At 36.8% G+C, this 26,077-nt stretch overlaps 1 protein-coding gene across 1 annotated transcript in view; it reads right to left on the reverse strand.

The window, feature by feature from the left end:
- PDE6C (phosphodiesterase 6C) overlaps positions 1 to 22,631 on the reverse strand; it is a 28,709-nt gene extending 6,078 nt beyond the window's left edge. The window contains exons 1-19 of the mRNA XM_068197653.1: positions 21,931 to 22,631; positions 13,496 to 13,648; positions 13,298 to 13,387; positions 12,925 to 13,065; positions 12,355 to 12,429; positions 12,202 to 12,266; positions 12,029 to 12,095; positions 11,273 to 11,320; positions 10,920 to 11,069; positions 10,097 to 10,240; positions 9,944 to 10,012; positions 7,629 to 7,775; positions 7,135 to 7,242; positions 6,919 to 7,028; positions 4,789 to 4,876; positions 2,843 to 2,943; positions 1,623 to 1,730; positions 1,010 to 1,073; positions 151 to 225 (exon numbers count right to left, since the gene is read on the reverse strand). Of these exons, the coding sequence (XP_068053754.1) occupies positions 151 to 225; positions 1,010 to 1,073; positions 1,623 to 1,730; positions 2,843 to 2,943; positions 4,789 to 4,876; positions 6,919 to 7,028; positions 7,135 to 7,242; positions 7,629 to 7,775; positions 9,944 to 10,012; positions 10,097 to 10,240; positions 10,920 to 11,069; positions 11,273 to 11,320; positions 12,029 to 12,095; positions 12,202 to 12,266; positions 12,355 to 12,429; positions 12,925 to 13,065; positions 13,298 to 13,387; positions 13,496 to 13,648; positions 21,931 to 22,410 (2,283 nt within the window). The 5' untranslated portion in view covers positions 22,411 to 22,631. The remainder of the gene's footprint in view (positions 1 to 150; positions 226 to 1,009; positions 1,074 to 1,622; positions 1,731 to 2,842; positions 2,944 to 4,788; positions 4,877 to 6,918; positions 7,029 to 7,134; positions 7,243 to 7,628; positions 7,776 to 9,943; positions 10,013 to 10,096; positions 10,241 to 10,919; positions 11,070 to 11,272; positions 11,321 to 12,028; positions 12,096 to 12,201; positions 12,267 to 12,354; positions 12,430 to 12,924; positions 13,066 to 13,297; positions 13,388 to 13,495; positions 13,649 to 21,930) is intronic.
- Between the last annotated feature and the right edge of the window lie 3,446 nt (positions 22,632 to 26,077).

Consider the following 26,077-nt stretch of genomic DNA (forward strand, 5'->3'; position numbering starts at 1 on the left):
TAAGCATTATGGTTCATTTTTTATTCAATGTTTTAATAACAGTTAATATTGCTTAACACAGTGAAATTATTTAATTTTAATTATTATTAATTTCATTTATTATTAATTATTTAATTTAACCCTAACACAGTGAAATTATTTAGTACTTACAATAGGTTGTTGCTGCAGCACAGTTCGTTCCAGGTCGCCTTGCTCCCAGAATTCATTTGCAACCATGAGGGCAACCTGAAGAGGTACAATCCAATGGAATTGTCAGCAGAAAATAGTACATTTAAATAAATAAAATAAGGCTTTCCAGAAAACATGAAAAAATGCACGGACACTGTCTGCTGTACTTAAGGCTTTTCCCAGCAAATTATCACTAGCAATATTTTGATGCATGCTGAGTAAGTAACAGATTATTGCCAACAGAAACAAGGTAGTATTTGCAATGTAAGAGTCTTTTAGTACCTGTAATGTGTGTAACTTAGAATAACAAGTATTTGCAGTTGTATTTTCATTATGCTTTGTTAAAACATAATCCTGTAAGGCTAAGTGATGAGCTTCAGCAGGATGTTCAATAAATACTGGAGTACTTGAAGTACTTATGTACCACTCTGTATTATAGAATTTTAGTGTGTTTAGGCTGCTTTGCAATGGCACCAAGATCTACAGAATAGACACAATTCAAACCATACTGTTGTGAAATCTGTGCCTTAGAAATACCTTAAAAAGTAGCAAAAGTTGTCTAGCAAAGAAAAAATTGAGTGACGTTTAAGGATAGCTAGTTTTAGTGGAAGGACAAGTACAGAAGGGTTGACAACTGTAGAGCGATTGAGATATCATTGACCACCTACACTCACAGTGACAGAAAGGTAGAGGTTCTTTTCTGGAAGCAACAGGTACTTAAATATGCATCAAGTAAAAATGAGTTGTTTTTTTGTTTGGTTTTTTTTTTTTAATTGATCATGCACCAAATGGGCAATAAAACAGAGAGAAAAGCAGTATTGTCTACTTCAAAAATACCTACCTTACTCTGCACTTCCCAGGGCTTGGTTATTGCAGACAGGTCACATCCAGTCATCATCATAGCCCTTTGAAAACAAACACCAAAACAAGAGTATAGTTTTGGGTGTCAGGAAGGTGGCACCAGACTCTTTTCAGTGCTGCCCAACAACAAAGTGAGGAGCAATGGCAATAAACTAAACCACAAGAATTTCCGCCTCCATGTGAGGAAGAACAAATATCCATTAAGGGTAGATGAGCACGTGGACAGACTACTCGGGGATGTTGTGGCATCTGTCTGGAGACATTCAAAACCTGCCTGGACCAGTTCCTGTGTAATCTGCTCTAGGTCACCCTGACTTGAGAGAGGGGTTGGACAGGATGATCTCCAGAGACCCCTACCAACGCTACCTATCACATAAAAGGTCTAGGTTTTAAGGAATTTAAGATGCCAAATTAATTAATATTTTGCACATTTTAAGAAGATTATAGGCATCAGTTTCTAAATTAAAATCATGGTTGTTCTCATCATTGGACAATAGCACTAAGTCCAAATTTGCAGGTTAGGGGGCCCAAATTCTTTTAAAATCTAGTCCTAGATAATTGATTGAATAAGGAGTAAAATATTAACCACCTACATGATGACTTCTTTTTTCGTTGGGTCAATAGATATATACTTAATTGCCTGCTCTTCTGTTTCCATTTTTTCAATTGCATCCACAATCTTTTGAAACATAGTTCTTTTCCTGTTAAAACAAACCAATAAAGCATATATTACTAAATGTGAGTTCCTGCATTAAAAATAAAATATAAAATCATATTTATTATATTTGTGTTTTTCTCAAGTACCATCCTGGTCATAGTAGTATCAAAGTAATACTTCTTTGCTGTTGAATGCAAACTTTTTAGGTAACCTAGACACTTCAATTTTGCTACATACCACTGGCATGTGAAATAATATGTCAGAGTTCCTAATAAAGAAACAACCAATTTCCTACCTCTTCAGGTTAAACTCTTTGGGGTGACATTCTCATTTTTTAGCATTACATGTTCATTACTTCCTGTAACATACTGAATTGGGAAAAGTGAAGCAAATACTAATAGATGCTCTGCCACTCCCTCCCATCAAGAATCCTAAGAGTTACTAAAGACCTGACTGAAAAGAACTATCAAAAACATAACCCTGTCTTGCTATTGCTTCATAAATCTTCTAGTTTGTGCTTTGAATGAATGAAATAATGGAATTACTCCTCTAAATCTTAATAATTGCTATTAAACAATTTCATTAATTTTTACCTGTCTTCTGACTTTAAATTGTCCCAGTCATAAAACAAAAGTCTCCACATATCTTGAAGGAAGATACCCATTATTAAAGCAAACTAATTCACTAACTTAACAGAATTGATAGTTTGAAATTTGGAGTCTTTGACATATTTAGCACTGCGATCAGTGGATGTCTGCCAGGTTTTTTAAATTTTCAGCATGCTCCTGCTTAACGCTGAGTATCTGTTGTATGGTATGTTAAATGTCAGACATTCACACAACCTTACTTTTAGGCTACTGAATCCACACTTCTGGTATACAGTACTTGCTGTAACTAAAAGTATATTGGAATGACCTACTAAATGTATTGCCCACTAAGTATTATGTACATTCATGCCTTCTCTAATTTGAAAGCTTATAAACAAGCTAAGAATGTCTTGGTTTTTGCAAGAATCAGATTCAACAACAATGTTAAATAGAGCTCTGTTCTCTGCATATAAACATGTTTGTATGCTGCAAATAACTAAAACTACAGCTATACATTTGATAGGATTGATTTTTTTCAGTAGGAAGTTATACAGAATTTAGTACTTACTTGAAATACAAAGCCAAGTCAGTTGCTATTATTGCAACTTCAAATAAGTGTAGGACGGTTTCATACTGGCGCTTATTTAGGTTCTGGAAGATGTTTAAACTCTGCAAGGTGGAAAGTTTAGGATTTCAATTCCTTTTATAATACTGTCTTTGGTTTGTACTATACAGATTGTCTGACAGAATAGGGTAGCAAAAGTGGCCAACTACAGTCCTTAAATTAAAATAATGATAAAAATTAAAAATTCACATTCCATTAACCTAATTTTCCTGACTTTTAAAGCTTCCCACTTCCCCTTTTCTTCCTGTTAAACTGGGTTGGCACAATTGCCTGCAGCAGCGCGTGGGACCTGCCATGGTACATGGCAGTGTCCTTTTCCTCAGGCAAAGGGAATGAGACCGTCATACAGCATTTTTCTAAGTGTCTTGGTTTTATTTCCTTCTTTAACAGAGATACAAGGCCTGTGTGAGCCATGGCACAGTGGGGCTGCTGGTGAGAGCCTCCAGAGGTCCTGCCAACTGCTGTGCCTGAGAGCAGGAGTCAGTCCCTGGCATCTCACATTTGAAAAAGTACATCCCCATCAATAGAGGGAAAGGTTTGTCTGTTTTCATATCATAAACCTTCTAGGTTTTTATTAACATAGCGCTGCTGCTTAGCGTAAGGATTTATTCCATGGCCTCATGAGGTCAGGCAACAGCATCACCACCAGGATTAGAAGTGGAAAATGAGGGTGAAGTGGGTGCCTGCCCTTCCGCTGCAAACAAGGGATGGAAGGGGTGCATATGTGCATGCCTTGCTGTTAAACCACCCTCCAAACTGCATGGCAGAGAGTGTAAATGGTGTGTTTTGCACTAGCCAGGCCAGAGCCTGACGCCGCTGAGGGCACGGTGGCCGGTGCCCAGTGCAGGAGCAGAGCCCTGAGGGGCAGCTGAGCCTGGGGATGCGGCGGGAGCTGCTGGGAAGGGCAGCTGGGGACGGCTGCCCCTGCGGGAACACCCTGTGAACCAAGCAGGGTGTGGGGCAGCTGAGCCTGGGGATGCGGCGGGAGCTGCTGGGAAGGGCAGCTGGGGATGGCTGCTCCTGCGGGAACACCCTGTGAACCAAGCAGGGTGTGGGGCAGCTGAGCCTGGGGATGCGGCGGGAGCTGCTGGGAAGGGCAGCTGGGGACGGCTGCCCGTGCGGGAACACCCTGTGAACCAAGCAGGGTGTGGGGCAGCTGAGCCTGGGGATGCGGCGGGAGCTGCTGGGAAGGGCAGCTGGGGACGGCTGCTCCTGCGGGAACACCCTGTGAACCAAGCAGGGTGTGGGGCAGGTCTTGGCCTGGGGATGCGGCGGGAGCTGCTGGGAAGGACAGCTGGGGATGGCTGCTCCTGCGGGAACACCCTGTGAACCAGGCAGGGTGTGGGGCAGGTCTTGGCCTGGGGATGCGGCAGGAGCTGCTGGGAAGGGCAGCTGGGGATGGCTGCCCGTGCGGGAACACCCTGTGAACCAAGTAGGGTGTGGGGCAGGTCTTGGCCTGAGGGCGAGGGGCCTCTCCAGGTACATCTTTTGTTCCTCAGCGGCCAGAGCCTGCAGCTGAATTCAGACCTCATAAACCAGGCACAGCTGCTTAATGACAAGATTTTGTGTGTACATATATATATATATATATATATTACATTTTCTGCTTTGGTGTCAATATCAGCTGTTTAGTGCAAACAGAAAAATCCTGAAGAGTGTGAGCGAGGCCCAGAGGAGAAGCTTTTCTATCTGAGGTGACTCTGCTCCAGATGGAATCACTAATGTTTCTCTAAAAGTGGAAAATGCATAAGAATTTGTCTTAAACTTCTGAATTTTAGCATTTCTTATGTGGACCTAGAGATATGCATGAGACCCAGTGACATTTGGAACATTGTAACTTAATTGGATCTTCAGTGTTTATTTGTGTGAGCAGAAGGTCCATGACGTACCTCATCCTGCAGCAGGGTTTTACTGTACTCTAGGTGATGCCTTTCCAAAATGGAAGAGCCATGAAGTTTTGCCAGGGGAGCAGCTGACCTGTGGAAAAATAAGCAATTATTTAGATTATTATATATATATATATAATTTGAAGGCAATAGTTTTTATTCAGCTTTCATATTATTGGTATGATAGTATAATCTGTGTAAATTAGCTATTGGTATGATGAAGAGAAAATAAACCAACTTGCTTCCCTTTGTTTTTGTGACCGACTAATGATGGAACTTGGAGGGCACTGCGTGTTCAGTGTCCACTAAAGTCAAAGTCATTGTTAGATGCCTCAAAACTCAAAAACTTTGGAATTTAAAATATAGCTTCATTTTGTCCTGCATGTTCAGTTTTGCTGTTTGTTTAATCTACGCTCCTTTTATGTACCTTAAAAGTAGCCTTTATCCAACTTTTAGTGTTTATTCTGCGGCATGGCTTTTGAACTCTTGTACATATGTAATGACTGGGCCGTGTGCCCTGGGATTCTAGTTAACTGTAACTTAAATCTGAAGTAACAGAATGTGCTGGTTTTGCACCACACAGTATAATGGAATTTAATCCCTCTAATGCTCTTGAGCTACTCCACTCCCCCAAAATTACCTTTTTATGGACAGCAAAAGTCCTGATAGCTCAGGTTTGTTCCGTTTTACCACAGGTCTTAAATTTTCCCTTGACATTGGACTAAGCGTCAAGAAGAGGAAATTCTGCGTCATATTATGGTTGTGAGATGAAGGGAGAAGCATCCTATTTATATGGGCTCCAGCTAGTTCTACATGTTTGGAAGTGTATTTTCCTCCTTTTTCCCTTGGTTTACAGCTCTGTTTCCCAGATAACCCAAGGTGGATTGCTACATGGCACACGTATTTTCTGGTGTGATTAGGACTGTCATGGTAAAGCCTAAGGAGTTCTATAAATAGCTTTACTGCATATGACCTCATGTAGAGGGCTTTCATCTAGGGAAGACCGCAGTGGGAAGATTTAAACCCAACCCACTACAACCCCCCTTAAGCTTGTTTGGATGAGAGGCAGTCCATTGAATAAGAATCAGCATCTGTCATTCTCTTTCCTACGTCACCTGGAGAATCCCTGGGAATAATCAGAAAATCCCTTTGCGTCACTGCTCTAGCACACAGGCTGAAAAGGCTGAAATGTGAGCAGTGGCTTCAGGGTCAGAGGGGTAGGATCAATCACTCTGGAGATACAGTTGGTGGAAACTAGCCAGAAAACTGTAATCTTCTGATACACATGACATTCTGAGAAATGTGTTCTCTGGCTAGCACATGGAAACAAGCCCACACAGATCACATAAAACACTAAATGGCAGGATGTTCACTCCTTAGAAGAGTGGGTCTCACTATGATACATAATGTTTTAATACTAGGGAAAATGTAAATGAATTAATATTGTTTCATAACAAACAAGGTAAAAATCACAAAGAAATCCTTTAGACTATTTTCTCAGAACATATTACAGCATGAATTGCAAATCGTGAACCTCATGATGTGTAACTTCTGGGCCTGTGGACCCAGCAGTAGAATTCAAGCTTGTTGACTCAGACTTCTGTATAGCATAGGAGATTGCACCTCAGGAAAGGATCTATATCAGGAAACTGAGTGTGGAGAAGAACAACTGAACTAGTCAAATTAGGTAGTGGAAAACAGAGCAAAAAAATCTGTCTCCCTCTAAACTGGCCCTTTTCTATATCACATCTTGAATCACTTTCCAGAAAAGTGCTTGTGCCCTGACTTGAAAAAGTAATCCAATTATGGATTTTAATTTACTAATTATTTTGTGTCCTCATGTGCATGAGGCTCTGTCTGCTACAATCCAAGCATTGCTAGAGTTTTAAAAAGCTAGAGTCTTAAAAATGGATTGCAGCTTCAGGAGATCCTTCTAAGAGTCTGCCTTTGCTTCTGTCTTTGTGTTTCAGCTGCCTGAATTCCTCTGGGGCAGAAATCTTCTGTAGCATAATTATTTATTCATGCCAGATGAGTATGGAATAGATACCTTATATTTTTACAAGCTTTTTCTTTTTTCTATTTATTTTCCACTAAAAGGAGTACATTTCCATAGATTTGATCACTTATACTTACTTCATTTGATACAAGTTATTGGTCCCTCTGTGATCAATGTCGTGGCAGAAAGCAGCAGCAACCATGGCAAAGGCTTCTAAGTCAGTGTAGTATTTCTTTATTTTTCCTGTCTGTAAAAGAAAACAGATAACTCTGAGCATATGCCTTCCTGAATTTTCCATCTGGAGTTGAAAGAATACTAGTTAATGAATTTGGGATTAATATTAGCAACATTACCATCAGCAGAGTAAACATTGTTTGTCCCACATTGAATCCGTGTCTCCAGTTATGGTAAGTGATATCCCGATAACCTTTCCTGACTGTGTACATCCATCTTGTAAGGACCTATTGGGAACAAAAGGGAACAGACAGCTGTTAATTGAAACAGAGCAAAGAAATTCCCAATAAATAACTAGAATAGACTATGAAATTACTTAATTTTGTAAGTTCTTTGAAAACAAATGCTTTTCATTGAATTAAACATGAAAACAGCAATTTTTTCTTACATAGATGCATGTGGATTTAATTCCTTACCTATCTTACACAATCAAGGATTGTGTAAGATTAATTTGATGTTTTTCTGACAGATATGTAAAAGTTTCCTTGAGAATGGAATATTGTTAACCATACCATTAATATTTTAGTATTGTCTACTTCTAGATTAAAGCATGTAAAACCAGCTGTTTTACTTCTATTTAAAAATAAATATAAAAAAGAAAAATAAACCAGACCTCAGCTGGGACTTTGAATTTTTCAACAACATTTATCTCAAAGAACAGTCGTATTCCACAAGTTATCAGGCCATGCTCTGTAACAGGGAAGTCACTGAAGCGGAATTCATACAGTTCTAAATCTTTTGGGTCAGGTAATTCTTCTTTCTGTTAGGAAATATCAAAAACAAGGGATTTTCTGTCAAGAACAAAGTTGGAAAAGCTTTTTTTAATTTCCTTCAGTAGAAATACTGCTCAAGGACAGTATGCTTACTATGTCTTCAAAGGTGTCAGGTGTCAATATGAACTAATGTGTATTAAATTATGAAATACAATCATGATACTGCTGGCTTTCTTCTCAAAATTAATAGATAAAAGCCTTGGGCAATTCCTACTCTGAATTCCAACAAAATGTATTGTAACCATCTCAACATTTCCTTAGTTTAGAAATACTGGTCCTTGGAAATTCTCTTCCCTGGTATAAAAGCCCATGATTCTTCCACTTTTAGCTGGATCTCAAGGCTACATTAATCTTTCTCAACCAAATTAAATTGCCTATTTTGTATATATAGATACAGATACAGATTCTCACTGTATAGCCTAACTGGTATTAGTGCTATTAGAGAACTGTTGTCTAACGCTCTTCATCTCTCTCAAAACCTAGGGAGAGCAGCATCTTATTTTAAAGAATGTATGCCAATCCAAACAAGAATTCTTCAAGGAAGTCTGATGCAACACAAAAATAGCTTCTATTATCACAATTACTCCCTTCCTCCTCAGAAGTTAAAAAGGATCTTCACTTTATAGAGAAAGAAAAAAGATGACTGAATGTATGCATATATTTCAACAAAGAAGGCTGATCATCCCTTTCCTTCTCCCTGGGTTTTTCTTTTATATCAACGCAGATCTGAGATCAAGGACAAAGAAACCTAGACCAGTGTTGTTTTAAGACCCATTACTTGGTGAATCATCAGATCTAGGAACACTTGCTTTATCCTCTTAGTTATCTGGGATTCCAGGTCTTATAATAGGATAAAGCATTTGCATGTAGCCTTGGCAGTGCAGAAGATATTAGACCTTTGAATTTGTGACTCCACAATGTTGAAAGAACAAATTGCTTTTTGTAGATTTAAAAATTCATACCAGTATTATGTTTTTAAATTTAGAGCCTGTTATCAGAATAATCAGATTTTGCTCTACCCATGGAGAAATTTTATAATGTCTATTATTTTTTGAAGATTTTCATGCTGCTAAATTAAATTTCCTTTAAAAGGCATGTGAAGCTACACACTGTCTGTTGATGTTTTTTTATTTCACCACTTGCAAGCTGTGTGAGCATCTGTTGTTTGGAAGCCAGTAAAACATTACCACCAATGCATTCCAGCATGCACATATACATAACTAAAAAGAGTTTAATGAGATCTTTTCCCTATGGCTACATGTACATTAGCAAATGTGGTGTAATAGGAGGAAATATATTAAGTGGTTAGTACTGGAAGTCAACAGATTTCTGTATATTTTGACCTTTTTTTCTTCAGCCTAGCTCTGTTTTGATCCATTAACAGTGGAAGTTAATCCAGTGTTTTCATTCAGAGCATGTCTTTGCTCTGAATTTGAGGTTTTTTTCAGATAAAGTAGGCCAATTCATGTGCTCCAGCACTGTTGAAGTGCACTAAATGGGCAAAAATAGGAGCTTTCTTCCAAAGACAATGCCTTTCTAGACTGAAATACTAAGGCAGCCAGAGGACTGCAGTACAAACTCATTTTTGTTTTAGTAGGAGCAGAGTAGTAGAGCAGAGAACTCATTAGGTCAAATCTGTTTTGTCACTGTGGAGTCACAGGTCACTTTCTTTAGACTTCCCTGCCTACGGAAATGCAGGAAAAAATAATCTGAAAGTAAGTTTGTTCCACTGGATACTCCTGCATGTGTTCTCTTACCTATAATGAAAGTGGCCTCACCACAATATCCCTTTCCTTTATTTTCAGAATTAAATAAATTAAATTCAGTTATAGCATTTTCCCTATGAATATTGTAAGAAATGTAACACTCTAAATGTTAATTAATATAAAAATGTCTATGTAACTCTGACTGCCCAAGTGTCTTGATGTACATTTGGGACAGAATGCTTCCCCGTGGGTAGAAGTGGGGTCTGCATAAAGAAGGAGAGAAGAGGTTGAGGATGTGTTACTAAATCAACTCCATCTAGCCTGTGGAACTGATAGCTAACATTGATTGTATTTAATCTAGATTTCACCTTACACAACCTTTTCTATGATAAGAACACATTACTCTCTGATAGAAATATACCACCTGAATTTTCAGTTCAATGACTTACCAAAATCCTGATAAGATCCTTTTGATCACATTCATCTAAACTTTTTGCATTCAATTTTTCCTTGTATTTCTAAAAATGAAAAAGAGTAAGAAAATTCAGGTTTTGTGTAGTAAGTTTCCTATTTTAATTCTGTGGCTGTGGACAGAAACTTACCAGGATAGATTCAACTTCAGCAGGGGTGGCCTTTGTCTGGTACATGAGCATTTCCTGAGCAATGTCTTTCCTGTTTTCAAGTTTGTTCATTTTGTCATAAGTGTCAGTATTTAAAACAGACCACCCCAGGAACTGTGTGAGAGTCTGCAACAAAGTCAATTAAAGCAGAGATTATGCCATGACAACAGAATGAACATGAAAATTTGAACTTAGTTTTCTTAAAGTCCCATTTCTATTAGTGCCCCTTGAAAAGCAGGGTGCCAGTGTTCTTGTTAGACGCCTTTATCTTCCTTCAGCCAGTTCTGTTAGCACTCACAGCTTCTAAGGACATTTGGCTGATTAAGTAATTAATATTCCCATTTTATATATAGGACTTTGAGGCTTAGGAAGTTTAAGTCAGGTGGGTGGACTTGGGTACACTGCGTAGCATCTTATCTTGCCTGAGTGCATACGATTATGAATGCTCTGTGAGCTCCCACAGTCACAGGCTTGGCATCCTCTGGCAAGCAGCACACCATACCTGCTTACCCACTGCTACTTAGGAGATGCTGACCATCATTAAAAAGTCAAAGGATTAAAAGTAAAATTATAAGCAACTTTTGTTTATCGCTGGACTGTAAATGATCACTCAAAAAATTTCAGTTTTATAAAGCGAGATAAAATCTCAGATTCTTAAGAAACTGCATTGTGAAGAAGATAGACACTTGGCTAGATGTTAATATGTCCTATTTGAAAAATTTTTGACATACAAAAATGACTTTTTACTGCAATATATTTTTAACATCACGTAGCTCCTCAAACCATCTAATCCTATTAAGCTTACTTCAGTGATCTGTTCATCATACTCGTCAAAAGGTTTTCCATCTTTCCTATTGTAAAACGTTGCAACTCCCACAATTTCTTCTTTTTTGTTGACAATAGGCAATGACAAGACATTTTTGATAACCCATCCAGATTCATCCACTGGTCCTTTCTGTAGGGAAACCAAAAACCAGGAAATGTGTATTTCTTTGAAAGTAATAATACAGCTATGGACATAAGCAGTGTAACAAATTTTTTTGTGTGCATCACAATCAAATGAGAAATTATTTATACAATCAACTGTATAACCAATTAATGGCAAGAACTAGAATATTTTTCTACAAAATTTATAATTATTAACATTACTGAATTTACCTGAAATGTGAAGTATTCATCTGCTGGTGCATTCATCATGTTACAAATCTGCAGCATAAAGAAAATGACACATTGTTGAAATGGAATATAATGTGCATCAATACTTGGTCTAATATTTTTAAAAGGAATATTTATTTTCTAAGCTAATAATAGTGAGCATCCTAGCTAGCTACAGAAACTAAAACTTCCTCTTAAATTAGGTGTGGGTATTCTAACAGACATCATTTTGGAATGTTTGTAGCAAAGTCCCTCAGTGTCTCACAGTGCAAAAGCATAATGCTTAAGAAAATCACTTCCAGTTCAAAATGGCTTTTTTTCCAGAAAGAAATTATTGAGTACTAAGGTGTCTACTAAAAATGCTACAGGGTTACTCATAGCTGTCATGCATGACTTTGAATTATGTATGTCTATGCAAGAAGACATAGGAAATTAAGAAAAATTTAAAACCTTGCATGTGATAATTTTCTTACTTTGACATTTTTGTGACATTTAGCACTCCTGGAAAGTGACATCAGACACACATATTATTCCTTTGATATCACCACAATCTGCGGGAAATTATCCTGCTGTTTTAACTGTTTGTGCTGAGGCCATCCAAATACTGATTCAAATGATTTCACTGGGAACCAAAGGCACTGGAAGCATCATGGTATTTTTGTAGAGGATTTTGGTCATGGGGAGGTTTGGGGTTTTTTTGTTCAATCAGAACAACTGCATGATTTAAAATGCTAGTTTTTAGTTTTGCTATGAACTTACAAGACCATTTTCAGCCACATATGTTGGCAATCCACTGACAAGACACCAGTGATCTGCTGGAGGTGACCTTTTGAGAGACAATGAAATTAATTTATTTCTACAGTGTAGACATGCTATTCTATCCCAGCAATGTCTAATTACCACACATTCACCATCTGCTACTGAATACTCACGGAATGACTTTGATTTCTTCTTGTCCATGTAACAGATAGTCAATAATCTTATAAAAGTTGACTTCCTAAATAAAAATACAAAAACATCTAGGTGACTTGTAGAACTTCAATGTCAAACTTAAGATTCATAAAAGGAAAAATGAATATCCTCACTCGTCCATCAGGTGTCTTGGGGCCTTTGTAAGGCTCTGCCTCCCCCAGCCGGATTGGCCACTCGTCATAGAACTCCTGAGAAAATGATACACAGGGAAAAAGGAAAAAACAAATCAGTTCTGTGTTCATAGATAACATTACATCTGTGAATTACAGTTTGATTTTTATTTCTACTTAGTTTACTATGGTTATATTTCAGATAGTATTAAGAAAACATTGGTAATTATATTCCAGACAAGAAATGTTTGCCAGCAAATTGCAGGCTAATCTTATCCCTAAATAGTTGTACAGCTTAATTTTTCTTTTAGCAGGTAGATATTTCTAAAGCAATAATCAGACCTGCACCTCTACCCTTTCTTACATGGAATTATGAATATGAAAAATTATTTCAGAATTAGCCTTTATGTTTATTTTGGTTATATCCTTTGCCATATTTATATTTTGCATGTAATCATTGTAACATTGTTAGATTTTAAATAAATTATCCCAAACAGTTAGAAAGCATGGGAAATTTGTGTCTTGGAGACTTCACATTAGGAGTTTCTAGCAAGTAGGAAAAATAGTTTTTACCTTCTCTTTAGTCATGTCCAGCAGACCAACAGAGTATCTTTCACAATTCAAATACATTCGAATAGTGTACAGTGCTTTATGAAACTGTCGTTCTATATCTGTTAGCTCTTCAAATACTTTGTTGGCAGACCACAAAAGCATCTATTTACAACAAAAGAGAAAGAGGATAATGTTCAGAACAATAAGAAAACATAAACATATGAATCCTAGGCATTCCAGAATGAAATCATAAGGTGCATCACTGTTAACAAATAAAAAAAAGAATAAATAGATTGTATCCTTGCTTCAATAAGATTGCAAAGATATAAAATAGTGGGAATGATAATTGTTTCAGAGAAAAATGAAGTATTTTTATTAAAAAATGCTTCTATACCTGACTTTTTCGTGATTCGATGCTGTGGAGATACGACGTATGATTATTTCTTATCATCAAAGATATAAAGTTGAGGTATTTTTTAAATACCTAAAAATGACAAAGATCAATAATAAAACAAAAGCATTTAATTAAAATATAGAGTCAAACTCAAACTACTTGTCGAACTAAAAGCTGTATTATTGTGTGACATTTTACCTCTTCATCCTCTTTCGAGAACTCAGGGGCATTTAATTTGTTGAGTGCCATCACAACAGCAAGCACCTCTTTACCCTGTGTAATTGCAGTTGCCAACATATTGACTGTTTTATAACCAGTTTTTTTGTCCATGAAGTCAGAAAAATGGTTGTTCTGAAAGAAAAGGGGAAAAAATCACAAGTTAAATGCACAACAATTACCATGCCAAGAGCAAATGATCATTTTATTTGGTAACTGATGTTTGCAGTGCTGTGAGCACTGTTTCACAGTGCAGTAGGTTTATACTTGAAAAAACCCACGCTCATTACTTAAGTCGATCTTGCAGAGTTATATGTACAAGCTTAACCGAGGTGTTGGTTATGAAGATGGCTTCTGAAACCAAGTTTTGTGCAAGTCTTTATTATAATGCTGAGGAATTAAAAATATGGGAAATATATGATCTTGTGACTACCTGGGAATCTAATATATATGGCTTACCTTTTAGAGAATTACTTCATAGCTATGTTAATATTTATTATTATTTAATTATTTCAGTAAAGAAAATTCATTATGCATTTCCCTCATACAGTATTTAAAAGTACCTCCTGTCCTTTATAAAATACTTATGGCAGCGAAGCATCCCCAGCAAGTATTCACCTAGCTGGCCTGTTTCTTACTCCTTCCTGTCTGACACACTCCCATCCTTGTTGCTCCCAGCTCTACAGGCTCTTTTGGTGAAAGGAGAGGTTATAGGTATAGGATATAGGACCAGAGCTGCTTTTGTTGAGTGTGTGATCCTGTGGGAATAAGGCCATGTGACTAATGAATAAGCCACAACTCAATACTTCATATTTACATTTTCATCCTCGAAACCAGATGCTGAGGAGGGTTTAGCAAAAGCTATCATTTTAATTTTTTTTAATGTAAAAATATTGAGAAGCTAGTTCATGTTTCATGGATAACTTTTATTTCCTCATACCCAAGAAATTCTTGGTGCTTTCTTCAAAGGCTTTAGTGTTCTCTTTAATTTAATAAAAAAGGGATTTAAACATTTTCAGGGAAATCTGTTTGTCAAGGGTTGTTATGTTTTGTTATGTTATTAAGAAAATACATCTGAATGAGGTGAGTTATGAGTTGGAGGTTTGAAATCTGTTGATATATGCATACTGAGAAATGCCATGGTTCAACTAAGCAGCTAAAATATCCCGACACTGTCTTCACAGAGCCTTTTCCATCCCCTCACACTTCACTGCTAACATGTCAGTACTCAAAATTCTTCAGAGATGAGCACTCAACTGACTTGTACTGCATGTCTATCCCCAGAGGTGGCAGACACTGCTGCTATTCATTACTGCCTTAGCTTAGGCAGCTGACATCTGCATGGTGCATCCCAAGATGACTTCCTTGCTGATAGGCTGGAGAATGTTGCAGGATGCCACATAGTGGAACTTCAGCTTTCATAGATTATGCATAAAGCTGCTTGAAGAAAACCCCAAACAAATAAGCATTTTCTAGGTTATAAAATCAAGCATGACAATGCTTGGAAATGGCAGAACTAAAATTGTCTATTATTTAGATTTTTCCTCTTAATTTCCTTTTGCCCCTCTTCCCTCTAGCAATTGTTTCTAGTACAGGTTGAATTTATAGCATATACAACTCTAACTAGAAAGACTGAATTTTATTATCTCATCAAAATATTAGGGTTTGGACTTTTTCCTTGTTTTTCATAGCCTTTAGGCAGTCCATCTTTTATGTTTGCATTTTATATTTCCTTCTAGGGCTTTATTTCAGTGAAACAAATTAAATGTCTGGAAGTAACTCTTAAATATTGAATTTATGCCCTGGGCTCTCTTGCAGAGAATTGATTCCCTTAAGGACAGTCTGTGTCATCCCCATGAATCTCATTCAACGTATCAGGCTCTATTTAGGTCCCTGGAAAGTGTAGCCACTTTTGAATATATTTTCCATGTAAAAACGGGATGCTTTCTCTGTTTACAACACACTCCCTGAATTTTTATTTTCTGTTTTTCTCAGAGAAAGGCATTGGAGCATCTCCTGTAATAGACAGCAAGAGAAAATGCCAGGCAATCAATCTCTTCTGTGTGAGAATCAAATAATTTTCTGTAGCCTGCTAAACAAGTATGTTATTATATGGAAATACTCGGTTTTCCGTGGGATGTATTATCTACCAACACAACCATTCTGGACTTGGGTGTGGTTTTGAGCTTCAGGTTTTGCACTTCTGACTGTTTAGCCATTGAAAATCCAGTAAACTAGACAGGTAACTTGACCCTGTTTTGTAGTCCCTCTGTGTCACTAAGAGCATCTAGCGTTCCTGGTGAGGCCCAGGTTCCTGGGTTTAGGGTACTGTATTCTGCTGTGAAGGAATAAATAAACATTTCAGACACTCCTGGATTTCTGAACACTTAAAAGGGATCTGTAGACACCAAATGAGCTGAATCAGCACGATTCAGCTGCTGTGTCTTACTTTGTTTAATAACACCAGAATGAAGGTACAAGCAGTGGTGATCAGAAGTGTTCAAAAGAAGCACTTTGTTCATGCAATTCTTGCAAAGGATAAAAACATTTTAATACAAGTCTCTGTTAATAAACAGAAAGTTTAGTAACCACAAGCCATCCTGTGCCTAGATAGTGTGAAGCAGAAAGATAAAAATACTTTCTAATGAAATGGCAGCATTCCTACAGCCCATACAAAGACTCCTGTCTCCCATGATTTGCATATACAAGCAAAATATTGTGCTTAGATTTAGGCTTTTCATTATTGGATATTTTATAAATAATTCCTAGGAATTTTGAACATTTCCAACAGAGTTGTAGAAATAATTTCTCTTGGGAGCATAAGCGCTTTTCACAATATCGAAGAAATCGTGTTCACAGACAAATAAGCAAGAATTGTGGTCTGCAGTACCAGAGCCAGAAGAACATCTTGGTGCTTCCATGACTACATGAATGTGGACATAGTCTACTTAAGCCTGATCTTTTGAATCAAACTATCTTTTAGAACAATGTTTTGAACTTCCAGCTCTCAGTTAAATCACAAAATAGGCTTTAAAAGAGAAATTATGGAAAAGAAATCTGCTGCTAATTCCCAAACTGTAGTACATTTGCAGACATTTCCTACTAGCTCCATTTAATGTTGAGATTCCAAGCTATTTACTATACAATAATCAGTTCTTTAAATAGGCCCTGAGATATGCAACATATCCTGGATTTGCAGGAAGCCAGCAACAGAGCCTAGCTAGCACGACCAGCTAGCACAACCTTTTGGAATGGAGGAATGTTTCCTAATATCCAATCTGAACATCTCCTGGCACAACTTGAGGCCACTTCCTGTTATCCTATTATTTGTTAGGAGAAGAGGCTGACCCCTGCCTTTCAGGGATTTGTAGACATTGATAAGGCCCCTCTAAGCCTTCTTTTCTCCAGGCTCAACACCCCCAGCTATTTCAGCCACTCCTCATAAGGCTTGTGTTTCAGATTCTTCTTCAGCTTTGTCACCCTGCTCTGGATATGCTCCAGCACCTCAATGTTTCTTGTAGTGAGGGGCCCACAGCTGGACACAAGATTCGACATGTAACCTCACCAGTGCTTGGTACAGGGCAGCAGTCTCTGCCCCAGTCCTGCTGGCCACACCATTTCTGATCCATGCCAGGATGCCCTTGGCCTTCTTGCCCACCTGGGCACTGCTGGCTCATGTTCAGCTGCTGTTGATCAGCACTCCCAGGTCCTTTTCTGCCAGGCAGCTTTCCAGCCACTCCTCCCTGCATTGCTGCCTGTGGTTCAAGGGACCCAACGCACAAGGGATAAGAATTAATCCTGTAGGTGAGGTGATAGGGCCAAGACAGCAGATGCCTGTTTTCCTCCACCTCTTTCCTCTTGTAAAGCACAGAGGAAGAAGGGGTTACTGTGACCCCTTGCAGTTATGACTATTTTGCTCCTATTGGGTGGAAGGTTCTGTGTTGGATAGATGAGCTCAGACTGCACATATTTTTTTGCATCATCTCCACATGGTTTCTGGTTTTCTTTCTGGTAGTTCTACAGTATTCTCTTCCTGATCTTTTGTTCTTCCACTGATTATCTTGCATTGGCTCAAATTTGTCAAAATTTTAACTACTTGATAGGTGTTATTAAAGTGCTATAATGCTTCATCTCTTACTTCTACTTAGCCTAATTTCAACTCACAATTTTTTTTTTGTTTCATAATGATATAATTAAGTGTGAATAGAAAATAAAAATCACATACTAACCATCTACCTGCCCCTTTCTTAGGGTACACTCCAAAAATTATATATTGTCAGGGATGTAAATTTGATTTTAAGATGTAACTTATTAGCATTACAGAACAAATTGACTTTGTTATTGTCAACATGACTAGAGTTCTGAAACTGAATCAAGGAGATATTAATATATATTTAACAGCACTTGGGTGTTGAATTTTCAATTATGTCACTGAAATGCCTGCTTGGCATTTGCCATATATAGTGACTATATTGCAACTTCTTGAAATTTGATTTGTATTATATTAAGTGGGTTTTCACATGAAAAAATAAAATTAGATATAAAGGGAGCTTTTAATTTAAATTTTTAATGTACTTTTTTTTCTTCAGTTTTGGAAACTTTCCTGTTAGAATAGTAAAGAAAGGAAGTAATTGGTTGGGGTTTTCTTCTGGAAGGCACAATGAATAGGAATTTGTTCCTGTATTAAAATATTTTCTGGTAAATTGATTAAATCTTTGCCATTATAGAAGACTGGAAAGTGTTTCCATTTTTCCAGTTAATATTTGTTGAGTATGAGTTTCTGACAATCTGGTGTTTATTATCAAGATAAGATAAAATGGATAAAATGGAGGAGCAGATATTAACATTTACAGTGCATATTTTTCCCATGCAAAAAGCTACCTCAGACAGCCTGGAGTCTGGAGACCAGAACATCCACATTAATCTGAAACTCCTGTCAGTTTAGACAGGCCTGGAATTAAAGTCTCTCCCACTCTTGGGTTAAAGTGTAGAGCTGCTGTTCTGAAGCTGGATCAGCTTACAAAGGGATGATACCAATGCTTGCAACTTGAAGATGTGTTTAAGTTGATTTGTTCCATAGGTTTCCAGTGGTTAAATTAGGTGCCATAACAATCACTCTTCTGGCTGCTTAATCTGACTTGGAATCTCCCGTGGTCTCTCGTTTCTTCATTTTACTGGGGGTTGTGAATTCCAGTACAAGACCTCTAAAAATGAGGGCTAGTTATTTCAGCATCAAAATATTTCAGCCCCTTTATAGATCTAATCCAAAAGCTTTCACTTCTTTTGAAGCATTTTCCCACCATTTTTATAATTTTATACTCAACTAAAACAAATAATATTATTTCTTGAGTTTCCAGTCCTTAATTAAATCCTTGTTTTCAAATACCTTTGATTTGAAGGGAGCAGTGCTTTAATTTAAATAGGTTGTGGATTAAAGCGATTATATAAAGTCTGTATTATTGGTTCTTACAAGCTGATAATGTGAGATTTTGATTTCCCAAAAAGACATATGCATTGTAGAAGTATTTTTTAGTTCTTAGTTTTATTTGGAAATAATGCCTTGGAGAAAAATGTAAGGTAATTGTACTCTCCTGTATAATGTTGTCTGTGTTATCAGTTACTGTTGAAAGAATATTAATGGACATATCAAATTTTTTTTAGCCTATTATTTTACTTTGTCATATTTGAGGCACATAATCTGCTATACCCTGTGAATAATTTGAGACAAATTATTAGGATAATAGTCCTGCCTGGCCTCCTGTTTCTCACAACTATTAAATCCTGGATTAAATACTATTAGCTCTCACAGTCAACAGGTCCATAATCTTGTGGGGAGGAGGCTGACTACTAAGTTAATTATCGGAGGTCTGTATCTTTTCCTCGCTTTTCTTTTCTGGAGCATTAGTCAGGATGAGGAGCTTCCTCATGTTTATTGGTACCTTTCCAGTTAGAAGGAGATAATCCCTAAAGAACTGGTTACTAGGCACTAAAAGTGGAGTCATTTATTTTTCAATTATTTATTGCTGTTGTGATCTTTTATTGCATTTACTTTTGTTATAAAGGGATAATGATTGAAGCATGAAAATGTCACACCATGCGTTTGTCAATGTTGTCATGTACTTAAGACTTAAAAAACACTATGCTGTTTGGATATGGACTGTGTCAACAGTAAAAAGTGGATAGAAATAACATTTTTAAAGTACTGTAGCCAACTAGAAATAATCATTGTGCATTTTGTATTCTGACAAGGCACTAGGGGAAAAATTCTTCTCTGGCTTAACTCTTCCTGTCATTTTTTGTTCACCATTTGGGTAGCAGACAATCTTGTTTGACTGAAGCGTATATGTCGTGAACTGAAAAATAATTATCCTTTCTAAAATGTGATAAAGACTTCAGTGCTGCCTTGGACTAATTAAATGCTTTAAACATTAGTGACTCAAGCTGCAGTTCTGGGTTTGCTATGGAGATAAAGATTCTGGTGACGTAATTGGGAGCTCTGCTTGTGTGAAGAGTGTGAACTTGGACATCAACTTTTTGTACACAAAGAATGAAAATCCTGACATTTTTGAGATCTTTAGGGTTGTTTTTAAATATCAAAACTTGGTTCCAGAGAAGTATCTGGGAGTTTTTCAATTATGTAATAAACTGTCAATATTCCAATGATATTTAGTTACCAAATTTAGATTAATGGAATCCTAGTTGAATTGCATTTTTTAATGTGTGCCTAATGGTATAGACCTCAGTAATCCTAAGAGAGTAAATGGGTTCCTAAGTAAAGATTACCTCAGAATGATTGAAGAATAACAGATAGTCAGTTGACATAAATTAATTTATGAGCACAGAACCCCTAGCAGGATCAGATGGACAGAAAAGTTCTCTTACTTAAGCATATTTAAATAAGGCCTGTCACAAAATTTTGAACAAATCCTGTTGCAAACACAGAAATATTTGGTTAGCCCTGCTCTGGGCACCTCTGACATAATGATATTAAGAAGCAGTGCAGTGTCTGATAGGAGGCACATCTTTCCTGATCCTCCTGATCTTTTCTCATGTAATCAGTCTTATGAACTTGGACAGATTATCCTCCAATCTCCCCACGTGGTGGTAAGAGGCAATAAATCAGACACTTCTTGTCAGAATAGCAGCCATTGAAGAAAGCATATTAGTGGTCAGTTGAAAATGAACTGATGATTTTCTCAAATCAGTCAGTCTTCTGTTTCCCCCTGTGATTCCTGCTTATATCCGAGGCAGTTACTGTATATTGGAATGTTATTTTCCTATATATAAAAAAATTAATTTGTTTCTGAGCTTTAAAAGTAGTCCTTTATAACTTTTAGCAGGATAAAAGATATTAATTTTTGTTTACCTCCTGCATAACATAGTTAATTGCTGTGTAAATATTTTGATTATTTACATGGAGCTTAAGACACTGTAGTGGTTTCTATCCCTAAAATATGCTGGAATTTTAAATTGACTGTATAGGAAATACTGAGAATCCAGACTGTCATCTTGATAATTATCTTAGCACCATTTGATTACATTCAGATTTTCAACAGAGGACTAAAAAGAAAAGGAGATGCCTGCATTTGCATGATGTAAGGTTAGTTATTTTTCAGGAAATCTTAAAATTCAAAGCATGTTTACATTTCCCCATGTATTTCAGAGCAGTTTCTAAAGTAGACCTCACACATCTTTGTTTCAGTTTTGTTGGGTCACTCACCATTTTAATTGTTTGTAATAAATAATAAATATTTAAATAAATTGAATAAATAATATAATAAATAAACTCTTATCACACCTTAAAGAAAGAAGGTGATTCAGCACAGATTCAATAGGAATTTAAAAATGTCAGAACAGCTCTGACTCAATAATTTTCTTCTATAGATCGTTTTGAACAAAAGCCCTGGATCCAGATATACTCCAAATCAAACCCATTTTAAATCAAACACTGACATAAAGCTGAACATGTATGTTGACATCACCTTCCTCTGTCCTCATTCACTTACTAATAAGGATACATCTTCATTACAAAAGCTGCAAATTAAATGATTCAGAGATGCATGTATGGCAGCATGAAATGATATCAGAGAACACTTGCAAGCCCATACTGGTAAACAGGATACAAGCCTGTCTTGTTCAGCAGAAACTCAGGTATTTAATGGTCTCTATTAATCTAATATTCTCCTCCGTTATTACAGTCATTGACATTACAGCTACTACAAGGACACTGAAAACACCTAACTAGGCTACATTATGTGGTTCTATTGGATTTTAAGCCATCTCTGCTGATGCTTTTCTCATGTTGTTGGTCTGGATTTCTTTCTCTGACAGTTTTCTGAAGAACAACTTTTTACCTCAAACCCTGGGCAGGAAGAAGTGAATGCACAGAACCCCATTCCCCAAGAGAAGTCACTTACCTTTGTCACATCAGGTATATTAAAAAACTTCTTGGTATGAGCAACCCATCCCACTATCCCGATGTCCAGAGGAAAAACAGTCTCATTTTCTGGTTTCACCAAATTCTGCTCATAGTTGGAAGTTGGAGTGATATCAAGAATCCTGGAGGCTACCTCTGGAGTACCATTTCGGGAACGACAAATGAACAGACTACACCGATCAGCTGCCAGCAGCTGTGCCAGCCTCTGCAGGGCCTTGTGCACCATCTTTTCCATAACACATGCCTCATCCTGAATTTCTGTTACCAACTCAAAAATTATGTTACACTCCTCCAGACGGGACATGTCTTTGAAGCTGACTCCTTCCTTCACATCTCCAGGGTTCACGTTAAAGATACTTCCCACCACTTCAGGTCTCATTTTTCGGTCAAAATACTCCTTGGCAAATTGAGGATTGTTCTCCAAGTATTTTTCAACGGCATCTTTATTTACCTCACCCATTTTTGCTGGATTTTTCTTAGGATTTCTTTTAGAGCTGCATCACCATTAAAGCAGGAATGGTAGCAAGAAGTCCTAACCTGTTACTAGTAAGAAAAATGTACTTTGTACATTTTGTATAGCTCACAGACATAATACATTGATCTTCCTCTGTGGCTTCCAAGCCTTCTGATACTCTTGAGATATGACAGAAGGCACTGGCTTAGCATCTTCTTAGTGTGAGATCTTGGAGACCGCTAATTAAAGAGATGTCAGGACACTAAACCCCTGAGCATTCTTAGCTCATAAATCCTCAGGGAGTCATTTTAACATTTTAAACTAACAAATTAATTCTTATAAAATTTTCTGAAGTGTAGATATCTGTACCTGTATGTTATCTCCTTCATTCACCATATATATACTGTACTGTGCACACAGAAGTTCCTATTAAAACTTCATATGAGGAATTCCACCCAGATCCTCACCCCACATTATACACGTGCACAGATGTACACATGTGTATTTGTGAGAGGCACTTAAGGGCAGGAAAACAGAATGTTACGGAGAAATCTTTTAAATGGTAGAACTTAGCTTTCCTTGAAATAGTCAGGAGATGATAGAAATTGGATTACTAAAAGTAAATAATTATGAAGCTATACATGAATAAAATGGGTGAAATCCTTAAGACCTTACAGAAGTCTGAGCGTGCTGAAGTGCTTGAATGATTTACCTAGGTGAAGATGGAATAAAAGAATTAGAATGTGACTTAGCACAGCCAGATATGGCTTATTCTTTTTTTTTTCCTTCAAAAAGAAAGAGCCAAATAAATAATAAAATTGAAAATTTTATTAAATTCAAACTGAGGAAACAGTAAAATTTTTATTCTATAAGTATTAATATTCAGTCAATGTCTACACTTTCTTCAGAAAAAGTTGGAGATGTCTGTTCTATTAAATAGCAAAAAAAGGATAATAACTGACAAACATTAGGCAAAGAGGGAATCTTGAGTCTGGTCACAGATATACCATAGATAACCACATATCCATATAGATACAGATATATGGTTATACATGTTTAAAGTTTCTTGCTATTAGAAATTCAACATTTTATGCATGAATGGAAAAGGAATGGTGGAAAATGTGTTGAATTTGAAGAGCAAACATTCCAAGCTACAAAGTGAGAAGGCTGAATTTAAGTGCCAACTATGACAGTAATGATCTGTGTTCATTGAAAAGGATGTGAATTCCAGCACAGTAGGAGGACTGCAATATAATTAATCTTATTTCTGTTTATGGCATTCACAAAGCTCAAAAGCAAGGAGAGATTCTTGGTGTAAGAAAATAAAACATACACCCTTTGGCCATTCTTAATTTGAAAAGAGTATTGCCAAAGTACACCTGTCTGTCAGAAGCCACCGTGTGGCAACATTATTTTTTATCAACAGATCTCAAAGAATCAACATGGGCAACTGACACAGATACTCTCAAGCACAAAGAACAGGTCACTGATGGATGCTCAATGACACCTAGCATTACTTTTCCCTCTGACCATGATATGAAACACTATGTATGGCACTAATTTTTTCCCAGACTGCAGATGCTCTACAGATTTTTAAAGGTATATGAAAATCAGCTCATTACAAACACAATTTGGCCTGGCTCCTTTTCTCTGCCTGAGTTGCTGCCCCCAGCAGCCTGGGGTACAGGCTCCTCCCTGGTGGGTGTGTGAGTTTGCAGCATCTTCTTGACAGGTGACCCAGTGACAGGAACTTGTGGCAACACAGCAGAGTGTTCTCATCATGGTACACACACACAGTTTACAAGAAAACAGCAGAAGAAAGGCACATTTATTCTTACTCAAATTCAATATTAGTAGTTTCAATATTTGATCAGTACATATGAAAGCAGTAGAGACTTGAAAAGAATTTTATATGTAACTATATAGAGTTAAATTATTGCTTGTCATCTTCCTAATTTCTAGCTCATTACTTTTCATTCTGTGCTTTAAAAGAAGAGGGTGTTGAAGAGCCTCAGTGAAGGAATAGTAACACTTTTTTGCATTATATGTTCAGTCATTTATTTTTACTGACTTTGGAACATTCCACATAGCATTTTCTCTGAAGTAGAAGGCACCTATAGAGGATCTGTCTCGTGCCCAGCAAAAACATTCTGAAAAATTAACTTCTATGAAAGACTTACACATTCATCTTTATCACACATGCTAAATCAGTGCACGTGAGGGGTGATGCAGTGATTTAAACATCAATTCTTTATATTGCAATCACATTAATTCAGAGAAATAGAGTGGCATATCACTCTCTGGAGGGAGAATAATTGAATACAGGCAAACTGACCAAGTGATACCATTTTCTTTGGGGGCTGGGAGGTTGGGGGTTTACATTCTTGTAAACTAACAAATTTACTATCATTTTATTGTCATTTTTTCCTGTGTGCAAGATCACCTAAAATGCTTATCATGCTTTCACTAAATCTCCCTCATGCTCATCTCCTTTTACAAAGGATAAACTACATTATTTGTACGTCAAGATAACAAATAAAGATAATTTTTTAATTAGGTACTACTGTAAGGTGATACATTTTCTTTATAATAAAATATTTCAGATGCATCTGGGCTGTCCCATATCATTCTTATGTCATAAAGAAAATCTCATTTTACTTTCCTTAATTTAGATACACTCTTAAAATTGCACTCTTGTGCCGTCAAGTGTGAAATGAAATGGAAATAAATATCAGAAACCAACAGAAGTTCTTTTTGAAATGTTGTAATGAATTTTAAATTTTCTCTGCTGGAATATGACATTTATTTTCTGTTCTCTTTTACTTTCCTTTTTTTTTTTCCACAGTATTGAACATTTTCTCTTTATTAAAGCTAATTCACATTTATATTTAAACTTAATTTAATTTCAGAGACTCTCAGAAGTATCTGTGCTTTGTGATTTTAATACATATGATGTCATTTGCCTTTGACGTTCATAGTACCTACAGAAATCGAACTATTTATGGAGTAGTTCTTAGTAGTAGACCATTCCTGAGCCCTTGTGATACATGGAAACTCCTAAGAAGGATAACTGACAGACATGGTTATTTAAATAGATTCAAGCAGCACGTAAATGTCAAAGGCATTTATAAGGTTTCCCAGTTCAGCTCAGTGTTTGTATCTGAATGTCTCTGCCCATCCTATAGCAGTTAATGTGGTTTATTCAGTTAAGATTTCCTGAAAAAAACACAGATCAAATGTGCTTATTTCAATTGCATGACTTTTGATGTGGTTTGTATCTCAGTCACTGTCTGGACATTGGAGATTCATATGTATAATCCAAGAAATTAATATTCAGAGCTGTTTGGGTTTTTGTCCTAAATGGATAGGTTGTGAGAATGGATTCTGTAGGTTTTTACAACAGGTACTGTGTGACCCTAACACAGCCAGGTTTTGGCATTAAAATATTTTGGTGTCACTGATTTGCTATCTTCTGGGAAGCCTCATAAACATCCTTAATTTCATGTTTCTTTTAGAATAATTCTCTATCCCTTTTCTTACAAAAATAATCTTTAAAACATAAACACTGAAGATAGTATGTTAACTGCTTTTTCCGTAGAGCTGCAAATGTTTATGTTCTCTTAAAACTACCAATTATTAGCTCTGGGAGATCATGAAATTAATAATCAACAGA

The sequence above is a fragment of the Anomalospiza imberbis genome, chromosome 8 (genome assembly GCF_031753505.1).
Source record: "Anomalospiza imberbis isolate Cuckoo-Finch-1a 21T00152 chromosome 8, ASM3175350v1, whole genome shotgun sequence".
Taxonomy (NCBI): Eukaryota; Metazoa; Chordata; class Aves; order Passeriformes; family Viduidae; genus Anomalospiza; species Anomalospiza imberbis.